The sequence below is a fragment of the Zalophus californianus genome, chromosome 3 (genome assembly GCF_009762305.2).
Source record: "Zalophus californianus isolate mZalCal1 chromosome 3, mZalCal1.pri.v2, whole genome shotgun sequence".
NCBI classification, from domain to species: domain Eukaryota; kingdom Metazoa; phylum Chordata; class Mammalia; order Carnivora; family Otariidae; genus Zalophus; species Zalophus californianus.
This window is the reverse complement of record NC_045597.1, coordinates 52,261,384-52,283,005: the sequence shown is the minus strand read 5'-3', so window position 1 is coordinate 52,283,005 and position 21,622 is coordinate 52,261,384. Positions and strand designations below refer to the sequence as shown.

Sequence of the window (21,622 nt, the reverse complement as noted above, 5' to 3'; positions counted from 1 at the left end):
AGTCCGCTCTTAATCAGCCACAAGAGCACCTGCACTCTGCCCTTACCAGAACCAATACCACGTCACATGCTGTGTAGTTCTTATCAAAAGTGCAGCGGAGAGAAATGGTGTATGTGCAGACATATGTAGCGGGTGCACAGTCTATCCATCGTTATTCTAGATCATATTCAGCATCACACATGTCCTGCGGAAATGGGCAGTCTTGGATCAATATTTAGCTTGATGTCCCACCTATAGGATCACTGTCCTGAGACATGCCTGTGTGTTATGATGGAAACAGATTGATGGAACCCATCACGTCATTTACTTTAAGCCTGTTTTAGAGCTCCAGGCCTCCCAGGGTCCCTTGTATGAAGCTGTACATGAGAGATTCCTCTTAGAATGAAGTGATAGGGAAAGGTGGCTTTGGTCAGGGAGTGCTGGAATTACCAGGCTCTGTACAAGTGCAGGATGCAAATACAAACAGGATGTGGACTTTCCATGAAGGGAGCAGCTTTGTTTCCCTTGAAGAACGGGATTGCGTGTCCCGCTGTGATTTGTGAAAACCGTGGAACTGTTCAAGAGTCCCTCGTGGTTTTAGTTGTGAGAAACTCAAAGACCAGCTGTGACAGCTTTATGGCCTGTGGCTTGTGCCCTGGTATTCAGCCTTTTCCTTCCCTTGACCCTCTGTTCCTTCAGATGTAAGTTTTTCTTGATTTTGATTTTTTACTTTTTTATGTTTTATGGTTTTCTAGAAAATATTTTAAAATATTTTAGATCCTTTCTAGTAGGAGTGAGTATAATTCCTAAATTTCTTGGACCACAGACAACCAGAGGATAATTAAACATTCATCCACCACATCCACATAAATCTCACTTAATTCTTTAAAACCCCTGGGTTCTGCTAATATTTGGATTAGCCCATCTGCCTCTTGTGTGAACCTTGAAGGTCAGTGTTCCTCAGCTTCCTTTGAGTTATATGGAGATGTTGATCCATTATAGATCATAGCAAACGTACCACTATTAAAATTGGCATACATACTCATATTAGTGAGAATAAAATTTCCAGTTAGAAGATTTCCATGCCTTTGAGAACAGAACTGCTCTAACAGGTGAAACTGCTTCTAAGTTTTTAGAAAGATTTTTTAGGAGTTCACCAAGAAATCGGTTGACACAGCTCCTCGGGAAGGGTAAAGAATTAGACAGAAGGTGGAAGGTGGCAAAGGTAATAGGGGTTCAGAGAGTCATTCCCACAGCCTGCAGGGAGATGGTATGATTATCATGGAGTGTGCTGAATATTTCATTCCATCTCACACAGCAGAGTGTGCAGAGAGATTGAGATTTGTCCAATTCTTGCTGTGAAAATCTGTTGTTTGGATCAACTATTAATGAGACTGGACATATCGCACCAAAAAAAAAAAAAAAACAAAAAAACAATATCAAGGAAATGAACATATCCCAGGATGTTGTTTTGCTTTGTTTCTAATTGACAGTTACAACCCAGTTGTTGCCATATGATGGATTTCCATAAAATGACAAATCTAAATTGTGTATTTGCTAAGAGCAGAATACTCTGCCAGGTACAGAGTTTCCTGCCATCCGTGAGCTGAGAGCCCAGTGAGGGTGACACATAAAGACTACCAATTCTAATGGAAGATTCGACGAGAGACGTGTGGTAACAGAGGCACGAACAGAGCGCACTCCTCTCCAGACATCTCCCCCCAGTCTGGGCCATAACCCCAAAAGTAGTATTTTGCTGATAGTCTTTGATTCCCACAACAGCACAAACCATTTCCTCGGTCTTTGTCAGTAAACCCACAGATATATTGAGAAGATAACCATATGTTACTGTGGTAATATAAATTATTACCAAATCCAGTCACTATTTAGAGCAAGAAATTATAGCAAGACACCAAGATAGGACAAAACTTCCTTCAAAGTTTGAAGTATCTTTATTGGTTTTTTTTTAATGCTATTAGATCCTTAATAGACAGCACTTTAATTGTTTGGGGTTTGTGTATTTTCTCATACTTACAAACATATTCCTTATATTCACTACAGTTCCTTTAGAACTTTTTTAAGAGCACAGAAAGTCTCCAGTGCATTAAAATCTTTCCAACAAAAAGAAAAGACATTAAGACTTCACAAAACAAGCTCTTTGAGGAAAAGCGGTCCTTGGGCAAGTACGTCAAGATCTGGGGGAGAGGCGGGACGGCGAAGGCACAGGAGTCCCCTTCCTGCAAGTTCCTCACCGTGTCCATGGACTTCAGAACAGGGTCGCTTTCCTAGGTCATTTACTCAGTTTCCTCATTCTTCGCACAGGGAACCGAGACCCAGGAACATGAAGGACTTTTCCCAAAGTCAGAAGGCTTGTTGGAGACAGAGTAGGATGGGGCCAGGACTCCCCTTCTGTTTGTTTTCCCTTTCTGGTACTTTTTGTTTTCCTTTTAAAATTTCCCCTTAATTCCCAACTTTTTTATTTTGAAAAAATGTGAACCTACAGAAAAGTTGAAAAACGGTAATATGAACACCCATGTGCCTTCACTTAGATTCACCAGTTGTTGATATTTTCCCTCATTTGCTTTATGTTTTCTCTCTAAATATATACTCTCTTCCTTCTTCTGACTCATTTGAAAGGAAATTATAAACGTCATAATGCTTTACCTCCAAATATTTTATTATGCTTCTCCTAATAGTGAGGACGTTCTCTAACACAACCTCAGTACCATTATCACACCTAAGAAAATTATCAGTAATTTCGTAATATCTTCTAATGTCCAATCCACATTCCCTTTTCCCAGCTATCTCAGAGGTATCTTCTTTTTTATGGAAGTATAATAAACATGCAGGATTATATTAGTTCCAGCTGTACGGCATAATGATTCAACAGTTCCATACATTACTCCATGCTCCCCACGATAAATCTTTCCCAAGAGTTTTTTCTAGTTGGCACCCCCCCACACACACACACACACAATCCAGGATTCAGTGAAAGTCCACACTTGTTTTTTGGTTGCAATGTCTTGTTAGCCTCTTTTAATCTGGAGCGGCCACCTCCCCTGCCATTACCCTCTTTGCTTTTTGGGGTGGGGCCTCTCTTGAGAGTTCAGATCAGTTGTTTTGCGGCATGTCCTTTATCCTGGATTCGTCTGGCTGTTTCCTCACAGTGCCATTTACCTTGTCCCAAATTTCCAGAACTTCTGACAGGTTTCCCCGCCCCCCCCAAAACACTGGGTGCCCTGGAGACACTGGGTGCCCTGGAGACTTCATATAATCTTCTCACCACCCCCGCCAACATGTCTACGGTTTTGAGTGGCCACCGGCCACTCAGTCTCTGCTGGGGCTCCCCAGCGTCCTTTGTCGAGTGTGGGAAAGAGGTGGGATGGAGCCTACTGACATTCTGTGAGAGTGTTTTTTTGTAATTAAACATGTAATTAGACATGCGGAGAAGCTACAGGAAGGGGGAGAGAGGCCTCTGTGTAAGCCCCTGCCCCCTCTCTCTCAGCTCCTGCTTCCCTCTCCGTGGGCAGCCACTGTTAGTGGACTTTTTTGTGGTATCTTCTCAGGGCTGTTTGACGCGTGTACATCAGGTGTGTCCCATTCCCTCGGGTCTGTATCTGTGCACCGCACGATCACATTCAGCTCCCTTCATCTGCGTGCTCACGTTCTCCTTTGCCAGAGAAGCGTGCGGCCTAGGAATAACTAATGGAAGTATGTAACTTTCCCAGCAAATACAAAATGATTTACGAGCAAATGACACCTTTTTTTTTTTAAAGATTTTATTTATTTATTTGAGAGAGCGAGAATGAGAGAGAGAGATAGCACACGAGAGGGGGGCGGTCAGAGGGAGAAGCAGACTCCCTGCTGAGCAGGGAGCCCGATGCGGGACTCGATCCCGGGACTCCAGGATCATGACCCGAGCCGAAGGCAGTCGCTTAACCAACTGAGCCACCCAGGCGCCCCGAGCAAATGACATCTTTAGGCGTTCCTAGTGAAAAGTTTATATTCCGTAGCTCAGGAGGGCATCGCACATGGCATCTTTAAGAATTAGCAGTGTGCTCTGAGACTCCCCACTCCCCAGATCCAGATGACTCTGAATGTGGTCCTCCTGCACTTATCCCTCCTTCGTCAAGGAGTCCAGTCTATCTTTGCTGGAAACCTTCAGAAGCCACCGGCCTGGCCCGGTGATCTGGACCCTTCCCCGAAACCTCTCTCTTGCCATCTGCTGTGTGTCTTGTTTGGCTCGGGCTTGCTCCCCAGCCCTGGGTCATTACAGTCCAGGTCCAGGAGGCTCATTTAGAGTCCACCTCCACTTTCTATTCCATCTTAGCATGATCCATGCCAAACCACAGGGACCCTTGAGTAAGAATTACTGATAAGAAAAGGTAATGCAGTGGCAGGACACATTTCAAAGCCATCTGGAGCTTTTACAGTTTCTCATAATCGGTCTGCCAACTGCATTCAGTTATTCTTTCTCATGGACAGCATTTACAGTCAGTGCCTTCAGACAGGAATAGCATTATTTGCTAATAATCATCATAAACTCCTCCAATCTTATAACCAGCAAAATTATTAATGCTCACAGAGCACTGAAACACTGGAGTGAACAAAGGAATGGTAACGGTTCTGTGAACCATTTTTATTAAGTCCAGAAGCATTTCTTCCCTTTATCTTCATTCCAGTTTGTTTCTTGTGATTTCTGCAAGCCCCTGAGAATGTTTTCACTGGAACCTTAAAGTAGACCTCCTTTTCAAAAGCTCTTAATGCGTTTGTTTGTTTTCCTTCAAAGTACTCCATCTCATCAAAGTTAGGTAACTGTTTCTCCTCTGAGCACTCAAGTAGTGACACCGGAAAACAGGCATATTTATTTAGTTATTGGGAAGTTGCACTTTGAAAAAAAGTACTCAAATTTATTGTTTTTGTGGAGAATAAATCATACTCTAAGGCCATGGTTTCCTAACAGTATGACAAGGAACCCTCGAAGGCTGTTGGGGAGCAATGGTGAACGGATGGGACTTTTTCCCCTCCCCTTCCATCCCCAATTAAACCAAAACAATTCCGCTTATATTGATTTTGCATGGTGCTTCATAATCTGTGCTTTTGTGCAGTATTTCATTTGGAGAAAGACTTCCATTTCCACTGTTTAAAAATATTTTAAAAAGTTAGAAAACTGCTCTTCTAGAGCCAATATTGGATTATTTCTTGTAGAGTCTGAGGGCTTTCTTTTTAAAGAAAATACTTCATCAATCCTCAGGTACATTTAGGTGACTCATTCCTTTGACAAGAGAAAGCAAGACACTGATTTTCCTACAACTAAGTGAAGCAGACTTTTTTCATTCTGTTTCTAGACTGAACCATTGACTCTTCATAGAACCTTGGGAACAGGAAGGGTCTTGGCAATCATTTTCACTAACCTCTTTGTTTTACAAATGAGAAAATCAAGATCCAGAGAGGTTAAGTCCTTTGCTCAAGGTCACACAGCTACATGGTACAAAGCCAGGACTTCTGACTCCTACTTCAGGGCCCTTTCTTAGTTGATGTTTTAGCTCTGGTTTTTTTGCAGCCATTTTATTTCTGCCCAATCAGTATTTTGACAAAGCTGGGATTCAGGAGCAAATGTACCATTTCCATAAAAGACTCTATCTTTTCCTCCCCTTAGCACTTCATCATCCAAGTAAGGTATAATAGGCCTGACTTCTTGAAGATATCCTGGTCAGAAAGGCTGGGTTAATTCTCAGAGGGATGTGGAAAGATATGACTCACAAACTAGCACCTGCTGGGAAAATTCCTTCTGTCAACAACTTAGCTCAGTGTCCATAATGAACCTTTTGCGGATGCCTCAGGAATGTTTCACACATTTAGAAATGGAAACCAATCATCTTATCCGGCTTAGGCTTTGAATAAATTCTTATTGCAACATGGAGATAAGACCAAAGAAGGGTGTACAGAGTTCTCTGGGTCCATTCAAAATGAAAGAAGAATTCAGAATGGACTCGATTGTTGCTGTAGAAGTATTGACCAAAGAGGTTGGGTGGGGGAGGGTAGGGAGGGGAACAGTTAGGGAATGATTATTTCTCTATGGTAAAGACATTGGATTTAGAGTCGGGGCACCTGAGTTCGGCTTCTACCTCTGCCAACACTCGATTTCTGACCTTAAGAAAGGCTGTTCATCTCTCCAGGCATTCATTTCTTCATTTGTGAAAGAAATGAGGTTAAGAATACCCACCCCGAAGTTTGTGAAGAGAATCAAGATGAGATGAGATATATAGAAGCAGTTTATAAACTATGAAGAACTATACAAACATTGACATTCTACTTTCAGTGACCCTGTGAGGTTAGATAAAACAGAGATTATTCCTGTTTGTCAGAGAGGTTAAGTGACGTATAAGCATGTTATGTTAGAGGTCATCTACACCGGCATTATTTATAAGGTAGAAACGAGATTTAGAAAAGTTCAGTGACTTGCCCTAGGTCAAGAAGCTTGTTAATATCGGAGCTAAGTCTAGAATCCTTCCTTGACCTTCAGATCCTTCTTTCTACACTGACTTCTGTGATATGAAAAAAGGTGAGCTAGCTAGCTACTGTAGCTTACTGGCTAACTAACACTTTAGGATTCTGTTGGCACTTCTCTTGACCTTCTAAATCACATATTCATCTTCTAAGCCTTTGCTGCCCACTGTCAATGGTGCCATTTTAGAATGGTGTACTTGGATTTCTAGAAGGAGATTAGAATTTCACACATCGTTGGTCTTCAGAAACAGCCTCAGATGATTGTTTCATACCTAGTTATAATGTGGATGTGTAATAAAGCAAAGCCTTTCCTAAAGTTAGCAGAAGATTATCCTTCCCCATAGAAACCTAAACATAAATCAATCTTATTCGTTAAAAAAAAAAAAAAAGGCTAGGGGATGCCTGGGTGGCTCAGTCGGTGAAGCGTCTGCCTTCAGCTCAGGTTGAGATCCTGATCCAATCCCGTTCCCCAGAGTACCAGGACGGAGCAGTGCATCAGACTCCCAGGGAGTCTGCTTTTCCCTCTGACCCTCCCCCTTCTCGTGCACTCTCTCTGTCTTTCTCTCTCTCTCTCAAATAAATAAAATCTTTTTAAAAACCATTAGTGGTTCTTTATTCTAAGCTGAGATTTCTTTGCAGTCTCAGTATCACAAATCAGCCTTCTTATTTGCTGATAAATGTGTTTTGGACTGAAACTCAACATTTGTTTTCATTTGTTATGCCTTTCTCTAGATGAATGAGATTTTCAAAAGAAAACATAGCAAAAGGGCATTTAAAGCAAGCTTTTAAAGCAAAGAAGTATTAAAATTGGCCTTCTCTCATTGAGGCTGTTCCTTACTACTGCGGTTTATTATTTATGTGTGTGCTAAAAGCAAGACTCTACAAGGACTCGGGAGACCGTGGGAAGTAGAGAAATCATGATGATATAAATTTTGAGCTGCTCAAAAAAAAGTTACGATCTAAAATGTTAGAGGGGTTGATAATGACAGTGAGGTTTTTATTTAATGACTCTCTGATCCTCCACATGCAGAAGCATGCTTGAGACCCTGTCAAGTCTGACTTGACAGAGATCACAGCAGGAATGAGACTGGGTGAATGGCAGGATCAGGTGTTAGAGAATGGAAATGAATGAGTACTTTTTTCCCTTAGCCCAGACAGTTTTGAGGATTAGCAAATTTCTGTCTGTAAAACGTGTTGGGGTCCTTGGATAGCAGATACTAGATAATTATGACATAGAAGTATTGGTTTTAATGGAAGCTTAAAATGATCTACAGTAACACCAGGGAATGCTCCACATTTGGACGTACTTTGGATTCCTCTCAACCATTTTATTTACTTTGGGCGCAGAATAATCCCCAAGCCTGTCTGGAAAATGAGAACCAGAGCCTGCAAACCATTTTATAAGCCCCATCCTGTTCTTTAGGTGTGTCTTCTCAGTCTTTGCAGTACTAACCCAGCACAGACAAAGGCGGATCCTTCTGCAAATAGCACTTTCCTTACCGCAAATAAAGAAAGGAAGAGGAAAGGGGCCGGGGGGGAGAAGGAGGAAAGGGAAGAAGAGAGGGAGGAAGAAAGGGAGATCGGCAGTTCACCTGTCTTTATCTCACTTGTGTGGAAAAGGATAGTACGCTTTCTTCTCCTGGGCAAAAAAATGGTAGGTAGGTAGTTTGGTAGATCGGTCAAGCAAGTGATAGATGGACAGTTACTAAAATGTTTCTGAAATATTTAATCAGCCAATATCTGTTTTTGATAAAGACCGTCCAGCAGCTCATTTGGCTGCTCTTTGTTTAATAATCAACTCTTTTCCTTGTACTAACCAGTTACGTCACCCCTGTGAGCAGACCACATGGTCAAATACATATTCATATAGTCTCATCCACGGTCATCTGATTACGAAGAATTTTAACCTTCAGTTAATAGGGAGGAAAAAGTCTAATACATTGCCTCAGCCAAATAAGAGAAACCTACTTCTGTTTCAAGGAACTGATCTTATCCCCTCCTGTGTAAGATCCTGTTTAACAGATTACTTCACCAGGCTCCTAACAAAAGCAGCCTGCCTGGCACCTTCCCAGGACAGCTTTATTCTTGGCTTGAAACAGTTCCTGCCGTGACCATTGTCCAGTCAGACTTGACAGAGCCTCAAGTATGCTTCCAGGGAGGAATCGGGCAGGCTTTCTCCACATCTGGGCCAATGCCGGTGCTGAAGGGCGACCTTGGGCATCTACTGAAGCCAGTACTGCAGTTAGCCATTGTCAAGGGCTATACAGTTTTTAGGGTTCAAATTGTTACCTTTTCACTAGATTGATAGCAAACTATCCTAAGGAGATATTTTTTTACATATGGAATTTATTACATCCTTAGAAAGCATTTGTTATCAAGCATTTTTAATGTATTAGTCAATTTCTCTCACAATTCTTTTGTATCATTTTGGTATTAATAAAAAAAAAAAATCTTAAAACCAAGTCTAGAATAATGTCCCAGCCTCTGCCCAAGACCCCACTCTGGCCCTCCTCTGACTGTACCCCTCCCATGAAGTGAAGAGTCTGTGGGGCCAAGGGGGTATGCCCAGTTAGAGCCAATTTTTCAGTCATGCTCCCGGTTTTTGGGATCCCCCAAGAAACCTCCGATGAGGCCAGGCCTGCTTCCAGGGTCTACGTGGGCCTCTTTCTTAGGTCCATCTTCTCAGGGCAGACTGGCCAATGGTGTGAACACCCAGGTCCGAGGTATGGCCGAGGGGCGACCGTATGGAGGGCTGTGATGGTGTGCGGCAGCGAGAGAGCTGGGTACGCACACACGTGCAGAGGAGGCACCTCAGGGAATGGGACAGAGCCAGCTACAGCAAGAGAAGGGCCTGGGCTGCAAGCCAGGGGCCAGTGCGGCCCACACCGCCCTGTTCTTACACAGAACTTAAGGACTCCTTTCTCTCCGGGTCATTATAATCTATATTTATTGATCAAAGAAGGAGAATAGAATCGATCTTATTTAACAATTTCTAGCCTGATTTATAGATTTTAAATATTTAGATATCTTACATGGGCCTTCATTTGTACACTGGTCCCTTCCAATTATACACTTATCTCTGTCCATTCCCAGTTTTTCTGTCTATTTTAGCTCAGAAAAAGGAGTGTCCTCCCTCCTCCAAACTAGAGCCTCTGACTATGACCCTGATCTCCTTCCCCACTGCGTCCTCTCTGCCACCTGCAAAATGCAGAGACACCTCTCCCCCAACGCCCCCTCTAGATGCTGTTCCATTTTTCTTTCTTATCCCACAAACTTTTCATTAATCTTGTCCCCATAGAGGTCGCTGTTGATTCTGAGGCCCAGAGGTCACTAGACCCCATTCTCTGGGATGGCTGTGGTTACTGTAATTCAGCACAGTTGCAAACCAGCCCCTGAGGCCCTAACACACAGATTGCCCACGGCTGTCCCCTTACCCAGCTGCGCCAAGTGCTGTCTCTCCTGTCTTCCCCACTCAGCTGTGTGTCCTTCTTCCACCCTCTGAGGAGGGTACTCCCCAGGATTCAGCCGAAGGGGTCCTCTGCTCTTCTCTATGCGTTTGCCCTTGGCAGACATGTTTCCCTCCTGGGGAGGACAGCCACATCTCTGACTCCATGAAATAGACTTCCACTCTGATGCCTCCCCAAATGCACAATTTCAGCACGTCCAAAACAAACCTCCCAAAATGCACAATTTCAGCACGTCCAAAATGAACCTCCCCAAATGCACAATTTCAGCATGTTTCACAACGAACCCAACTTGCCTTCTGACTCACAATTTTTTGCATAAAAATTATTTCAACGGGAATTTTTCTACTTCTTTTCATTTTAAGTACAATGGTTTCAGTTACAGTATGGGGTTTTTTGTCAGCTAGGTTGGGCTAACCACCATTTATCACATGGTGGGGAAAAATGCATTCCAGCTTCCAAACAGCTTATTTGTAAAAGAATGTAGCCCACATGGGAAAGGAAAGCTGCTTATTGCCCCAACATGATTGCATCTGTGCAATAAACACACCAAGCACACTCACAGATACTAAAATTCAAAGATGAATAAGATATGGCCTCAAAGAACTCAACAAGGAACTTAAAAAGGAATAGACATGAAAAGAAATTATTGCATTCCCCTACAACACCTAGAGTCATGTTTTACACATGGTAGGTGTTCAAAAGACAGCTGTTGATGGGCGGTCAGTTGGTGAATAGAAAGCGGTGAATCTTAAGCATTTTGTCCCTCAGTGGTATTCCCAATACTCCCGAAAATCTTTTGCCCACACTCAGTTTTCTTTGCAGATGCCCCAGTGGCCCAGATACCATGAGGTCTCTTCTAACTTTCACATCAGCATCATAAAAATTCTTAGAGGGAGATGGGAGGGGAGAAGGGAATTTGGGAGCAAACCCAACAGTTAAGAACCACCTTGCTCCACTTATAGTTGCTTCAAGGTCCCAAACTTCTTTCCACATTCCATAAAAATGCTGCACCCCACTCTCAGCTCTAGCCTTTTCTCATGTGCATTGTAAGACAGAGAATTGAAAAGGTATTTCCTAAATTCGAAAAATATATGTCATACACTAAAGTATAAAAGCAGATTATAAAACCCACATGGTGAACATAATCCATTTCAGTTGAAAATTCTGTTGATGTGGGGTGTGTGTGTGTGGTGTGTGTGTGTGTGTGTGTGTGTGTGTGTGTGTGTGTGTGTGTGTGAATGTACAACCTCTTAGACATACACTGAAAGGAAGTAAAAGCCTCAAAACTTACACAACAAAACATTAACAGATGTTATCTTTGAATAATGGGATCATGAATAATTCTTGCTTTTTTGTGCTTTTCTGTAATTTCTGTGGTGAATAGATTTCACTTTTGCGTTCAGGAAAAAAAGTCTATGTGTTTTCTATTGCTGTGTGGCACGTTACTGCAAACATGGTGTCTGAAAGCAATACCCATCTATTAGGTCCTGGATCTGGAGTTTGGGAGTCTGGGAAGGCTCAGCTGGGTTCTCTGCTCAGGATCTCATAAGGCTGGAATCAGGATGTCAGTCAGACCGGGCTTCCTACTTAGAGGCTCTGCTGTCGAGCCCCTTTGGATGTTGGCAGAGTTCAGTTCCTTGGGATTGTAGGATGGAGGTCCCTGTTCCCTTGCTGGCTGTCAGCCAGGGTCATTCCTGGATGCCACTCTCTGGGCCTCACCCCATCAACCTCCCCATCTCAGCCACAGATAATTCTCACATGTCACATCCCCCCATACTTCAAGTCTCTCTGTCTTTCCCTTCTGCTACCAGCCGGAAAAACTATGCTTTGTAGGGCTTATATGATTAAATTAGGCCCGTCCAAATAATCTCCCTTTTTGATGAACTCAAAGTCGATTGATTAGCAACCTTAATTACATCTGCAAAATCCCCTTTGCCACATAACATAAATAATCACAAGCAACATCCTATCATATTCACAGGTCCTGCCCACACTTGAGGGGAGAGGCTTACGCAGGCTGTGTATACCAGGGGGCAGGAATCTTGGGGGCCACCTTGGAATTCGACCTACCACTGTGTGTGTGTGTGTGTGTGTGTGTGTGTGTGTGTGTGATTTATTTGAACTCTCCCCTGAGAGTTAAGAATGAAATTCTTGGTAGCCCCCCGAAGCCCCTTCTACCTCCTGCTGCGGGAGAAATCACATAAAAGGATGGACCAGAAGTGATGGAGCCTGGAGTTTATCTGCCTTTGTTGATAGACACACATCTGTCTTTCTGTATTTCTCCATGGCATTCCGTTGAGCATGTCTGCATAGTAGCAACCCAAAAAGTTGGAGGCTTATAGGTCTGATGACAGTTCTTTAGTGGACAGAGGCTTCTAACTCTCTAATTCTCTCTGTAGTATGACATCGTTGGACATTCTGGAGATGGCTACAACATTGGTCTAGTTCCACTTAACAAAATCCCCAAGGACAATAAGCAAAGACTAGAAATTCTGAAGGTAAATACAATAAATCACCTCTCCATTGTGAAAACTTCCACCAGATGACATAAAGTATCTTCTGATCACTGAAAAGATTCACTGAAGCAGCAGGAGTTACAGGGAAGAAAAAGACTCTGTTTTACAGGCATTCAAGCATTACACTGGGAAAACACTCATCGTGCCTAAAATCCTTTTCTCCACTCTACAAATTTTAAAGATTTTTTATTTATTTATTTATATTTTGACAGAGAGAGACAGTGACAGAGGGAACACAAGCAGGGGGAGTGGGAGAGGGAGAAGCAGGCTTCCCGCAGAGCAGAGAGCCCGATGGAGGGCTCGATCCCAGGACCCTGGGACCATGACCTGAGCCGAAGGCAGACGCTTAATGACTGAGCCACCCAGGCGCCCTCCACTCGACAAATTTTAAATTTTGTTGCCTACGTATTTTCAGAGTACCGGATTATATCCAGATTCTACAGCCTGGGTCCCCTCCTGTATCCTATACAGTTCTTCTTAGCTCCTACACATTTCAGTAGAAGAAAAAGAATGACCCCTTTTAGAGTACTCTCCAACCCCAATTTTATGTCCTTAGTATTTTCTAATGATAAATTCAATTTCACATACTTAGATCTAGAGTAGAAACACACACACACCATGGGCTTAAAGTAAATTTCCTCCATGGCTGTTGTTGTAAGTACAGTGTTTAGTGTTACAACTTTATTAGAAATTCAACCCATTCCTCACTTTTCTCCCATGTCATGTATATTCACAGGTCTTGCCCACATTTAAGGGGAAAGGATTATGCAGTCTGTGTATACCAGGGGGCAGGAATCTTAGGGACCATCTTGGAATTCTGCCTACCACTCTGTGTGTGTGTGTGTGTGTGTGTGTGTATGTGAGATGCCAAGTTTTATGTTTTCTTAGATTTTCTCACTTTAAATGGCAGCTTGAGTTTCAAGAGTCAGTGCAGCTGGGAAAGTTTGGGAACATTTCCTGTTTCTAACAAAAGTCTTAACCACATACAAATATCACTGTGTACTGTTGTCACTCTAAGGTGCAAATTAACTAGAACTCACTTAGAGATTTCCTATTCAAGTGTAATAATTGGTATTGGTGCATTCTCATGGTCAATAGAAATATCATGATGTTCGTTTACAAAGTTTCTCACCCTTGGCTTCTGTGCAACATCTCTTCCTCCCAGACAATGCATGCCCATGCTCAGTTCTGCATGAGTGGGGACCACACGTTAGAGGGGACACAACATGCCATCAAGGAGATTGTCAAAGAAGAAGCTGACGAGTACTTTGTCATCGTCCTAAGTGATGCAAACCTGTCACGATATGGAATACATCCTGCCAAGTTTGCCCAAATCCTGACAAGTAACCCTCAAGTAAATGCTTTTGCCATTTTCATTGGATCTTTAGGTGATCAAGCAACCAGGTAAGTGTCATCTCAAGATACAGCAAAGGACAAGTATAGAGACGCTTGAGTGCCTGCCATTTCATGGGATTGGCATCCTGAGGGGCAGTGGGAGAGAAGAAAGAAGAGTAGCCAGCAGAGTTGCTACCCGCAAGGAGCTGATATGATAGTCTGGTTGAGAGGGTATAATGCCCTAGTTTATGTTTGAATGAGCAATAATAGTTTTAAATTAATTATTTTTCATCTTATATTTAATCCAACAATAGAATAATTAACAAATTGATTTGTCTGCTAATAAATTAGGCAGTATTTTATATATTTTGCCCTTAACATCAAGGTCTCAAGCTCAGTTCTAATCAGTTCAATTACTTTAAATACGATTTCATGATCAAATCATATTCAAAGTAGCAAACATCAAAGTAGCAAACTTTTCCTAGCATAAGAGATTGTGTGTATGTATGTGTGTGTCTATAAAATGTGTATATAAATAATATATAAAATGTGTACATATATATGTATAGTGTGTATCTGTATACAGACAGAGAGAGACATGACATACAGGGATAATATATGGATGTCTATCTGTCTACTTAGATATCCCCCTTTATATGTGTATATATATCCCTTCTCACTGGGGAGACAGGCAGGTGAAGCACTGGGAGACAATGTAAGACAGAATATATAGTAAGATGCTACACTGAACATGTTGAATAATCAGTAGAGAAGTTTATAGTCAGATAACAAATACCATTGTGGATGAACTAAAAGGAGAGATCTGGATTTGATTTCTCAAACACACTAACATTTATCTTTTTGAGTTATAAACAGAAAGAACTTGGGATTTTTCTCTGCTCGAAATATTTGTATGCAGCAGAAAACACAAGCGAAAGTATATTGCCCCCACCCCCCAAAAATAACATTCCTGCCCAGAACACATACCTTTTTGCTATTCCTGTCTTTTACTTGTCTGTCACACTCTGAGATACAGAGCCCTGTATAGACTCGGAAATGTTTTAGCCTCCAAAGAGCTGGCATCTTTTTCTATTCCCTTTGCCTTGCTGCAGGATTGCAGAGTAAGGTTAAGAACTGCCTTAGGGGGCGCCTGGATGGCTCAGTCGTTAAGCGTCTGCTGCCTTTGGCTCAGGTTATGGTCCCAGGGTCAAGGTCCGCATGGGGCTCCCTGCTCAGCAGGAAGCCTGCTTCTCCCTCTCTCACTCCCCCCTGCTCATGTCCCTCTCTTGCTGTCAAATAAGTAAATAAAATCTTTCAAAAAAAAAAAACAAAAACTGCCTTAGTATCATGTCGTTACAGTCACTTCACTACAACTGACTGCATTTTTCTCAGTTTTATATTTTTGCCTCTTCTAGAACTTTCATGTCCTCGAATGCAAACCGTGCTTTTTTCTATCCAGATTTCCTTCAGGACCAGCCCAGTATTAAGCAGACAGCAAGTTCAACAAATACTGGTTGAGCTGAAATAGCTATTTTGTCTTTCTAGTGAACAGATCCTGTTTGAATACTTAAGAAAGTACAATAATACCCTTGTGGTTTCCTAGGGAAATGGTCCAACATCCACTGGCAAAAGATATGTTGCAGAATTAGCTGGTCTACCAGGCATGCCAAATGTATGATACTACACAGGATGGTTGACTTTTATTAAATGTCATTCTAAAACCAAACTTTGTTGGCACAGTGAAAGGAGGCGTTCTTTTGGATAGAAATGTGTCTTGTACTTTCATTGCTTTCAAAATGGCCCTTTGTTCCAGATGATAAATGGCCATTAAAAAAAAAATTATCCTAAGCCTATATAACCTTGGTGTCATCAAAGCTGCAACTGCGTAAGTCGGATTGTCCTTCACGTTGTATGATGTGAGGGGGGAAAAATGAGAGAGAGAGAGAGAGAGAGAGAGAGAGAGAGAGGGAAAGAAAGAAAGAACCACCTGCGGTTTGGCCGGGCAACATTTTTCTGGGTCTGTGTTCTAAGGCAGGCAAAGCACTTAGAAGCACAGGGTGAGGCCAACGCATTTGCTGGATCCAGGTGAGCTAATCCCAGATTCGTCCCTAGGGCTCTGTTCTGCCAAGGGAATACCGGGAAATGACAGTAATAAAAGGAAAGAAATTTCTTCTTTTCAAATTAACTGACTTTCTCACTGAAAAGACCTTTCTTTTGGTTCACTGCTCTCAGTGTGCCTCTCTCTGTTCTGTGGCCCTTCCGAGCCTTTCATTGCCTGCTGACAGCCCATTCCCTTGCAGGCAGGGGCAAGGTATTAGAAAGTAAACACTTCCTTTGGATGCTGTGGTTTTCGGGGGCAGGAGGTAGCCCCCATTTGCAATGGTAATTTTCTTTCCCTTTCCATCTGGGCAGGCTTCAGAGAACTCTACCAGCTGGCCGGTCCTTCGTTGCCATGGATACCAAGGACATCCCCCAGATTTTACAACAGATCTTCACCTCCACCATGCTGTCCACTGTTTAGGATGGGCCCTTCTTCACCTTGCTGACCCCGGGATGTAAAATATGATAGGAATAAAGAGTCCCCTGAAGAAAAGACGACATCTATAAAGGAACCTGCGCAGTGACTGAAGGATTCTGGCATTCCTGGCGCTTCCTGGGCTCGCTCAGGGATCAGAATTCAGGAAAGCAGCCAGAGGGAGCTTGTGCGTGGAAATCTACCACCAGTGATGGGTTCGCAGGGAAGCGAGCTGACCGGCGTTTTATAAAAGGTCAGGGGTCAAGGAAGGCGGTTTGAGAACTATGGTGCTTAGTGTGTATCCAGAAACCTGAGGGAAAGAGAATTCCTTGCTTTTGCCTTAACACAACGTCTGGTCACCTGAGGTAACAGAAGTGATTCTGATGCCATGTTCTGTCATTGAGATACAAGCCCGTGTAAACTCACCCAATCTGCTCCTGCCCAATCATTATTTTTATTTTCTCCTCCACCCTTGATTGCCCAGCAAACAATGATTTTTATAGTATTTAACCCACTGCAAAGCCTCCTAACAGCAGTATTTTATAAAAGGTTAGTTTTTTTTCAATAATTCCATTTTCTTGGCCAAAGCCAAAAGGAATCAGAAGATCCCTGCATCGCTTCCTTTCCCATTTGACTTTTTAAAAGACTCTTTTAGGGGCACCTGGGTGGCTCAGTTGGTTAAGCTGCTGCCTTCGGCTCAGGTCATGGTCCCGGGGTCCTGGGATCGAGCCCCACATCGGGCTCCCTGCTCTGCGGGGAGCCTGCTCCTCCCTCTCCGTCTGCCTGCCTCTCTGCCTACTTGTTCTCTCTCTCTCTGTCAAATGAATAAATAAAATCTTTTAAAAAAATAAAAAAAAATAAAAGACTCTTTAAATAATGAAGAGCAAACGTCCTGTTTCCATGCTGCCAACGTGGAAGGATAAAGGCTGTCTTGCCTTGAACTTCCTGTGTCGTCTTGTTCCTCCAGTACTTCTCACAAGTTTCACATATTTCGGTGTCCAAAGTGTCATGCTCAAAATAACAAAACACTTCTGGTTCTACTTAAAGCAAAGTAAGAACAAGGCAGTATGTTTGAATTGAATGGGAACTGGAGATTTCTTTAGCTGTTAAAAAAAAGAAACTCCCTTTTCAAGATTCATTCTTTTTTCTTTCAAAGTGCACCTTATTCCCACCTACTCTTAGGCTGACCTTTATTTATCAACAGGTCCGATGTCACTTTGTTTAAAATCAAATGCCACAGCCAGAGTCAGGCTCTGTTCAACCACGTAAGAAGTTCCCTTCCACCAGTGATGCAAAGTCAAAATTGCGGGGAGCACCAATGGATGTGTACTTTCTTGTCACGAGTTGGAGGAATTAGTCTTGTTAATAATATTACCTTACTTGCCCATATAGTGTGACATTGTACTGATTCATTTCATTTGAATCCATTATAGGAAAGAAAACACGCGTCTGTTCCTCCACCCCAACTCCCTATCAACTGTCAAAGAAATAAAGCAACCCGGTTCCCAGTGCTGTCCTGTCCAGTGACCTCACATGGCTCGTCTCGTTTTTCCAGCCAGACACGCGCTCTGCGCTCTGCGTATTGAATCAGCCAGTGATGCAGTTTCAATCCAATAATACCTTCAAAACTGTAACCGAATTAGCAACAGTAATAGTAATAACAGCAACAACCACTAGCATTTACTGAGTACTTAAAATGTCCCAGGTATGCGACGGGACTTCAGGCATCGTTCCATTCCACCCTCACAACGATGCATGTAAAACAGGTATTTCTTAACTCATTTTACAGATAAGGCAAGTAAGTCACTTCCCAAAACTGGACAATTGACTATTCACTGTTCTCTTAACATCCTTCTTGACAAATAAGGAAATCGAGGCGTAGGAAAGTTCAAGAAAACAGTCCACACTCACAGTCAGGTGGGGGCCCAGCGGGGCTGCGCCGGCCCCTTTCATGGATTATTCTTACGGAAGGAGAGCTCTTGCCTTCTTGGCTCCTTTGTCTCCTTGCAGCCTGACCAGGTTCGGGGAGCCTTCTTCCTCTCCCTGGCACTCTCCCTGCACACACTCGGGCACTCAGAGGAGCGTGTGGGGACCCAGGACAGGAGCCACTGCGGGAGGGACACCTCTCACAGGCCTTCCTGGGCTCAGCGGCAGCTTAATCCCTGGGGGTGCCCCCTCTGCGGGAGGGTCAAAGACCCCAAATGCTTCGCCCAGAATCCAAGAGTTAGTAACAGAATGGCCTTTTAACAAATCCTGCCTGTGCCCTAACTACCTGAGTGAGCAGAAGCCATTTTTTTTAACATGGGAAGAATGTTCTCATATAATTCAATTTCCCTTTCCCCACTGGCCAGACGTCCTTGCAATTGTTATTTTAAAACACACACACACACACACACACACACACACACACACACACACACACACACACACACACACACACACAAAAACATGTAACTCCTGACTTAGTTGTAAAAGGGAAAGATGATGGGGAAGGGGAGCGGAGAGAGGGTAGCTGAGAAGGTTATTTTCACTTCTTGGAATACCTAAGAAGTTTGTGCCTTTATTATTAAATGTACTTAATTATAGGCCACTCCAAGCTGTTCCCAGGCCCCCCCAGGGCCAAGACATTATAATAAATGCATTGTTTGCCTCAGGGGGGGGTTCTACTGAAAGGCCTCTAAACCAGCTCTTCCCAGTAGTGAGCCCGTGTAATGCTGAGAAGGTTCATTGTGACCCATGAGCACCGGGAGGAACGAAGCCTATGAATGGCCGCCGCCGTCTATGTGTTGTGTATCCCTCCCGGGAATCTTTTGTGTGCCCCAGCAAGATGACCTCATCACCCATGGGGCACCTCCAGCGAGCCCAGCCGCAAGGAGTAGATCCGAGCAGGAGTACTTGAGCCTGTCACGTTTGGAATGAATCATTTAATTCTTTCCTGTGAACTGTCAGAGGAGGAGAAATCCATCAATGCCAGTAGGATTTTCTCTGAACAAACTCGAGGGCTTTGAAAGCCATTTAGAAGTAGCTCTCCGTGGACAGCATCGTTCAGTGTTCCTGAACGGCCAGCTCCAGAGGCTTCAACCCTCCCTCCACCTGGCTCCTTCCTGCGCCTGTCAGCTCAGCCAGAACTAAATTCCTTCACGAACGGAGCAGAGAGGTAGGGGGCTGGGGCAACAGGAGGGTGGCTACCCAGTGTGTCCTCTTTCCATTACGGCCCGACAATCGCAGTTAGGAGAGAGATTCCACAAGTTCTAAGCCAACATATCCTGCCTGGACAACTTTTTTTCTGGAATCGCATCAAAGAATAGTCACATGTCCGTTGGTATTTAGCAAATTGTACCTTACTTTTTCAACTTAGGAAATAAAATGTCCACTTTCAAAAAAATTATTCCAACCAGTAACATATCTGGCTTTTTAAAATACTTTGATGAAGAGGCTAATTTGCTCCCACTTTCTGGCCAGGGTAGTATCATAAAGTTCTGACCATTGCCTTTCCTTTACCTTTCTTAGATTTCCTGCGATGAAAGTACTACAGGTAATGGAAAGGAATTCCAGTGTTCGATCTTGTGGTGGAAGAATTTATAAACTCTAAGTAGAATTACTCAGTAGAAAGGAAGTTCTAGATGCTGCTGTGATGTGTGAACTTGGGCTTGTCACTTCTGGGTCTCAGTTGCTTCATCTATTTAAAATTATTTAAATTTAAAAAGTTGAACCAAATTATCTCTAACACTATAGTCCCTGTTTCTGTATCTCATAGAGCCAATTGACTCTGTGCCTCACACATCTTAGAAGAACCACATCATCTCAGTGTGTTTTTGCCTCCAGAACCCCACAAACAGCCCCTACTATGCAGAGGATTTGGGCACCTAAACCCATTACCCGAACAATATAGTGTTACTGACAGAATATGCAATTCTAAAAGCTACAAAAACATCATTAGATTTGGACAAGCAGGGCTTTCCCCCATCAGCTGGACAGATACTTCTGTTAGACAGTCATTCATAAGATTTCTGCCCATTGTCTCTCACTTTGCATTTTGCTGCCTTAAAATAAAACTCCCTATCTGCTGATCTGCACAGTGGGATCAAAAAGATCAGGAATTGGAAAACTACTGGGTGCCCGGAGCTGACCTTAGTGCTGCAAGCTGAACAATGCGCAATTGTGGGGGGGGGGGGGGCGGGGAGGGAGGTTTTCATTGTTAAATCCTGTAAACAAAAATCTCCTCCAGAGGGGAAAAAATGCTTGCCAAGCAGTCCTCCCCAGCTGAAAATGATCTGACACTCTTTTTTGACTCTGAACGCCGACTGGGGCTTGCACCTTCCAACAGAGACCCTGTCTGTGCCCGCGGCTTTGGAATGCCGAAGTCACATAATCTCAAAATCGAGTGGCGCTTGTGGTATTTGGCCACTCGGAGCAAAGGATAACACTCTTCTAAGGTGGTTTGGACCCAGAGCGTGGTGAGAACGTCATGTTCAGCTCAAAGAAATCTCATCAGGGGACACGTGAGCTCTAAGGAACAACAGCCCCCACGCACGGTCTTCTCCCCCAGGCAGGCGCCAGACTCACCTTGGGGCTCCTCTCTTCTCGAGACTTTGTGAAAGTGCTTTCTCTTTCCCTGAAAAAGCAATCCGTGTTGGCCAATCAACTCTGATTCCAGAGATGGTGGGTGTGAGCCCAGAGGAGTTTCAGAGTATCAGGATTTCTTAAAATTCCGTGCAACTCTGAAGACTTTCCGTGCAACTCTGAAGCCTTAGAAACAGTAGCGAGAGTTTGACCTGGAAAGGGAAGGGGGAATTGTCAGTCGGAACATCCCGCAGCAGGTTTGTCTCTTTATGCTGGCCAGACTGGGGCAAGCAAATAATGAGCCTGTCAAGAGCTCCGGGTAATTGGTCTCATGATACCATACATGAAGCCTTATTAGTTGAAATGAAGAAAAATAAGTATGTTTACTCAGACAGGACATTAAGGTTGGGTTTTAAAGTGCAATATATTTATATTGATAAATACTGATGCTAATTTAACGAGACTGAGCATTTCTTCATTTCAACGCTAATTAAGATGTGGTCTTTGTTTGTTTGTTTTCTCACTGGGGCTCCAGGAATAGAGTGAGTCTTAGCAAAGCCAATGGGTCCATTTCCTTCTACCAGATATTTTCTGACCCATATAAAATTCAGCCCTGAAGACACTGGCCCGGAACGGAGCAGGTGCAGGCCCCGTGGAAAGCAAATGGCAGCCCTGAGGAGGCAGCCGGTTGACCAGCCTTGGCCTTGGCTCCTGGTGCTGCGGGGGTGGAGGGGGGG

The 21,622-nt window shown here is 43.4% G+C and overlaps 1 protein-coding gene across 5 annotated transcripts in view; it reads left to right on the top strand.

The window, feature by feature from the left end:
• Nucleotides 1-21,313, top strand: part of VWA8 (von Willebrand factor A domain containing 8) — a 342,103-nt gene extending 320,790 nt beyond the window's left edge. For 4 of the 5 annotated variants that reach the window (XM_027588721.2, XM_027588720.2, XM_027588723.2 and 1 more), the window contains 3 exons: nucleotides 12,356-12,454; nucleotides 13,638-13,876; nucleotides 16,220-17,073. In XM_027588721.2, coding sequence (XP_027444522.1) covers nucleotides 12,356-12,454; nucleotides 13,638-13,876; nucleotides 16,220-16,328 — 447 coding nt within the window. In that variant the 3' untranslated portion in view covers nucleotides 16,329-17,073. Of the gene's footprint in view, nucleotides 1-12,355; nucleotides 12,455-13,637; nucleotides 13,877-16,219; nucleotides 17,074-17,755; nucleotides 19,480-19,832 lie in introns of those variants that run through there. The other variant, XR_003519024.2, reaches the window with a different exon arrangement.
• The last annotated feature ends 309 nt before the right edge of the window (nucleotides 21,314-21,622 follow it).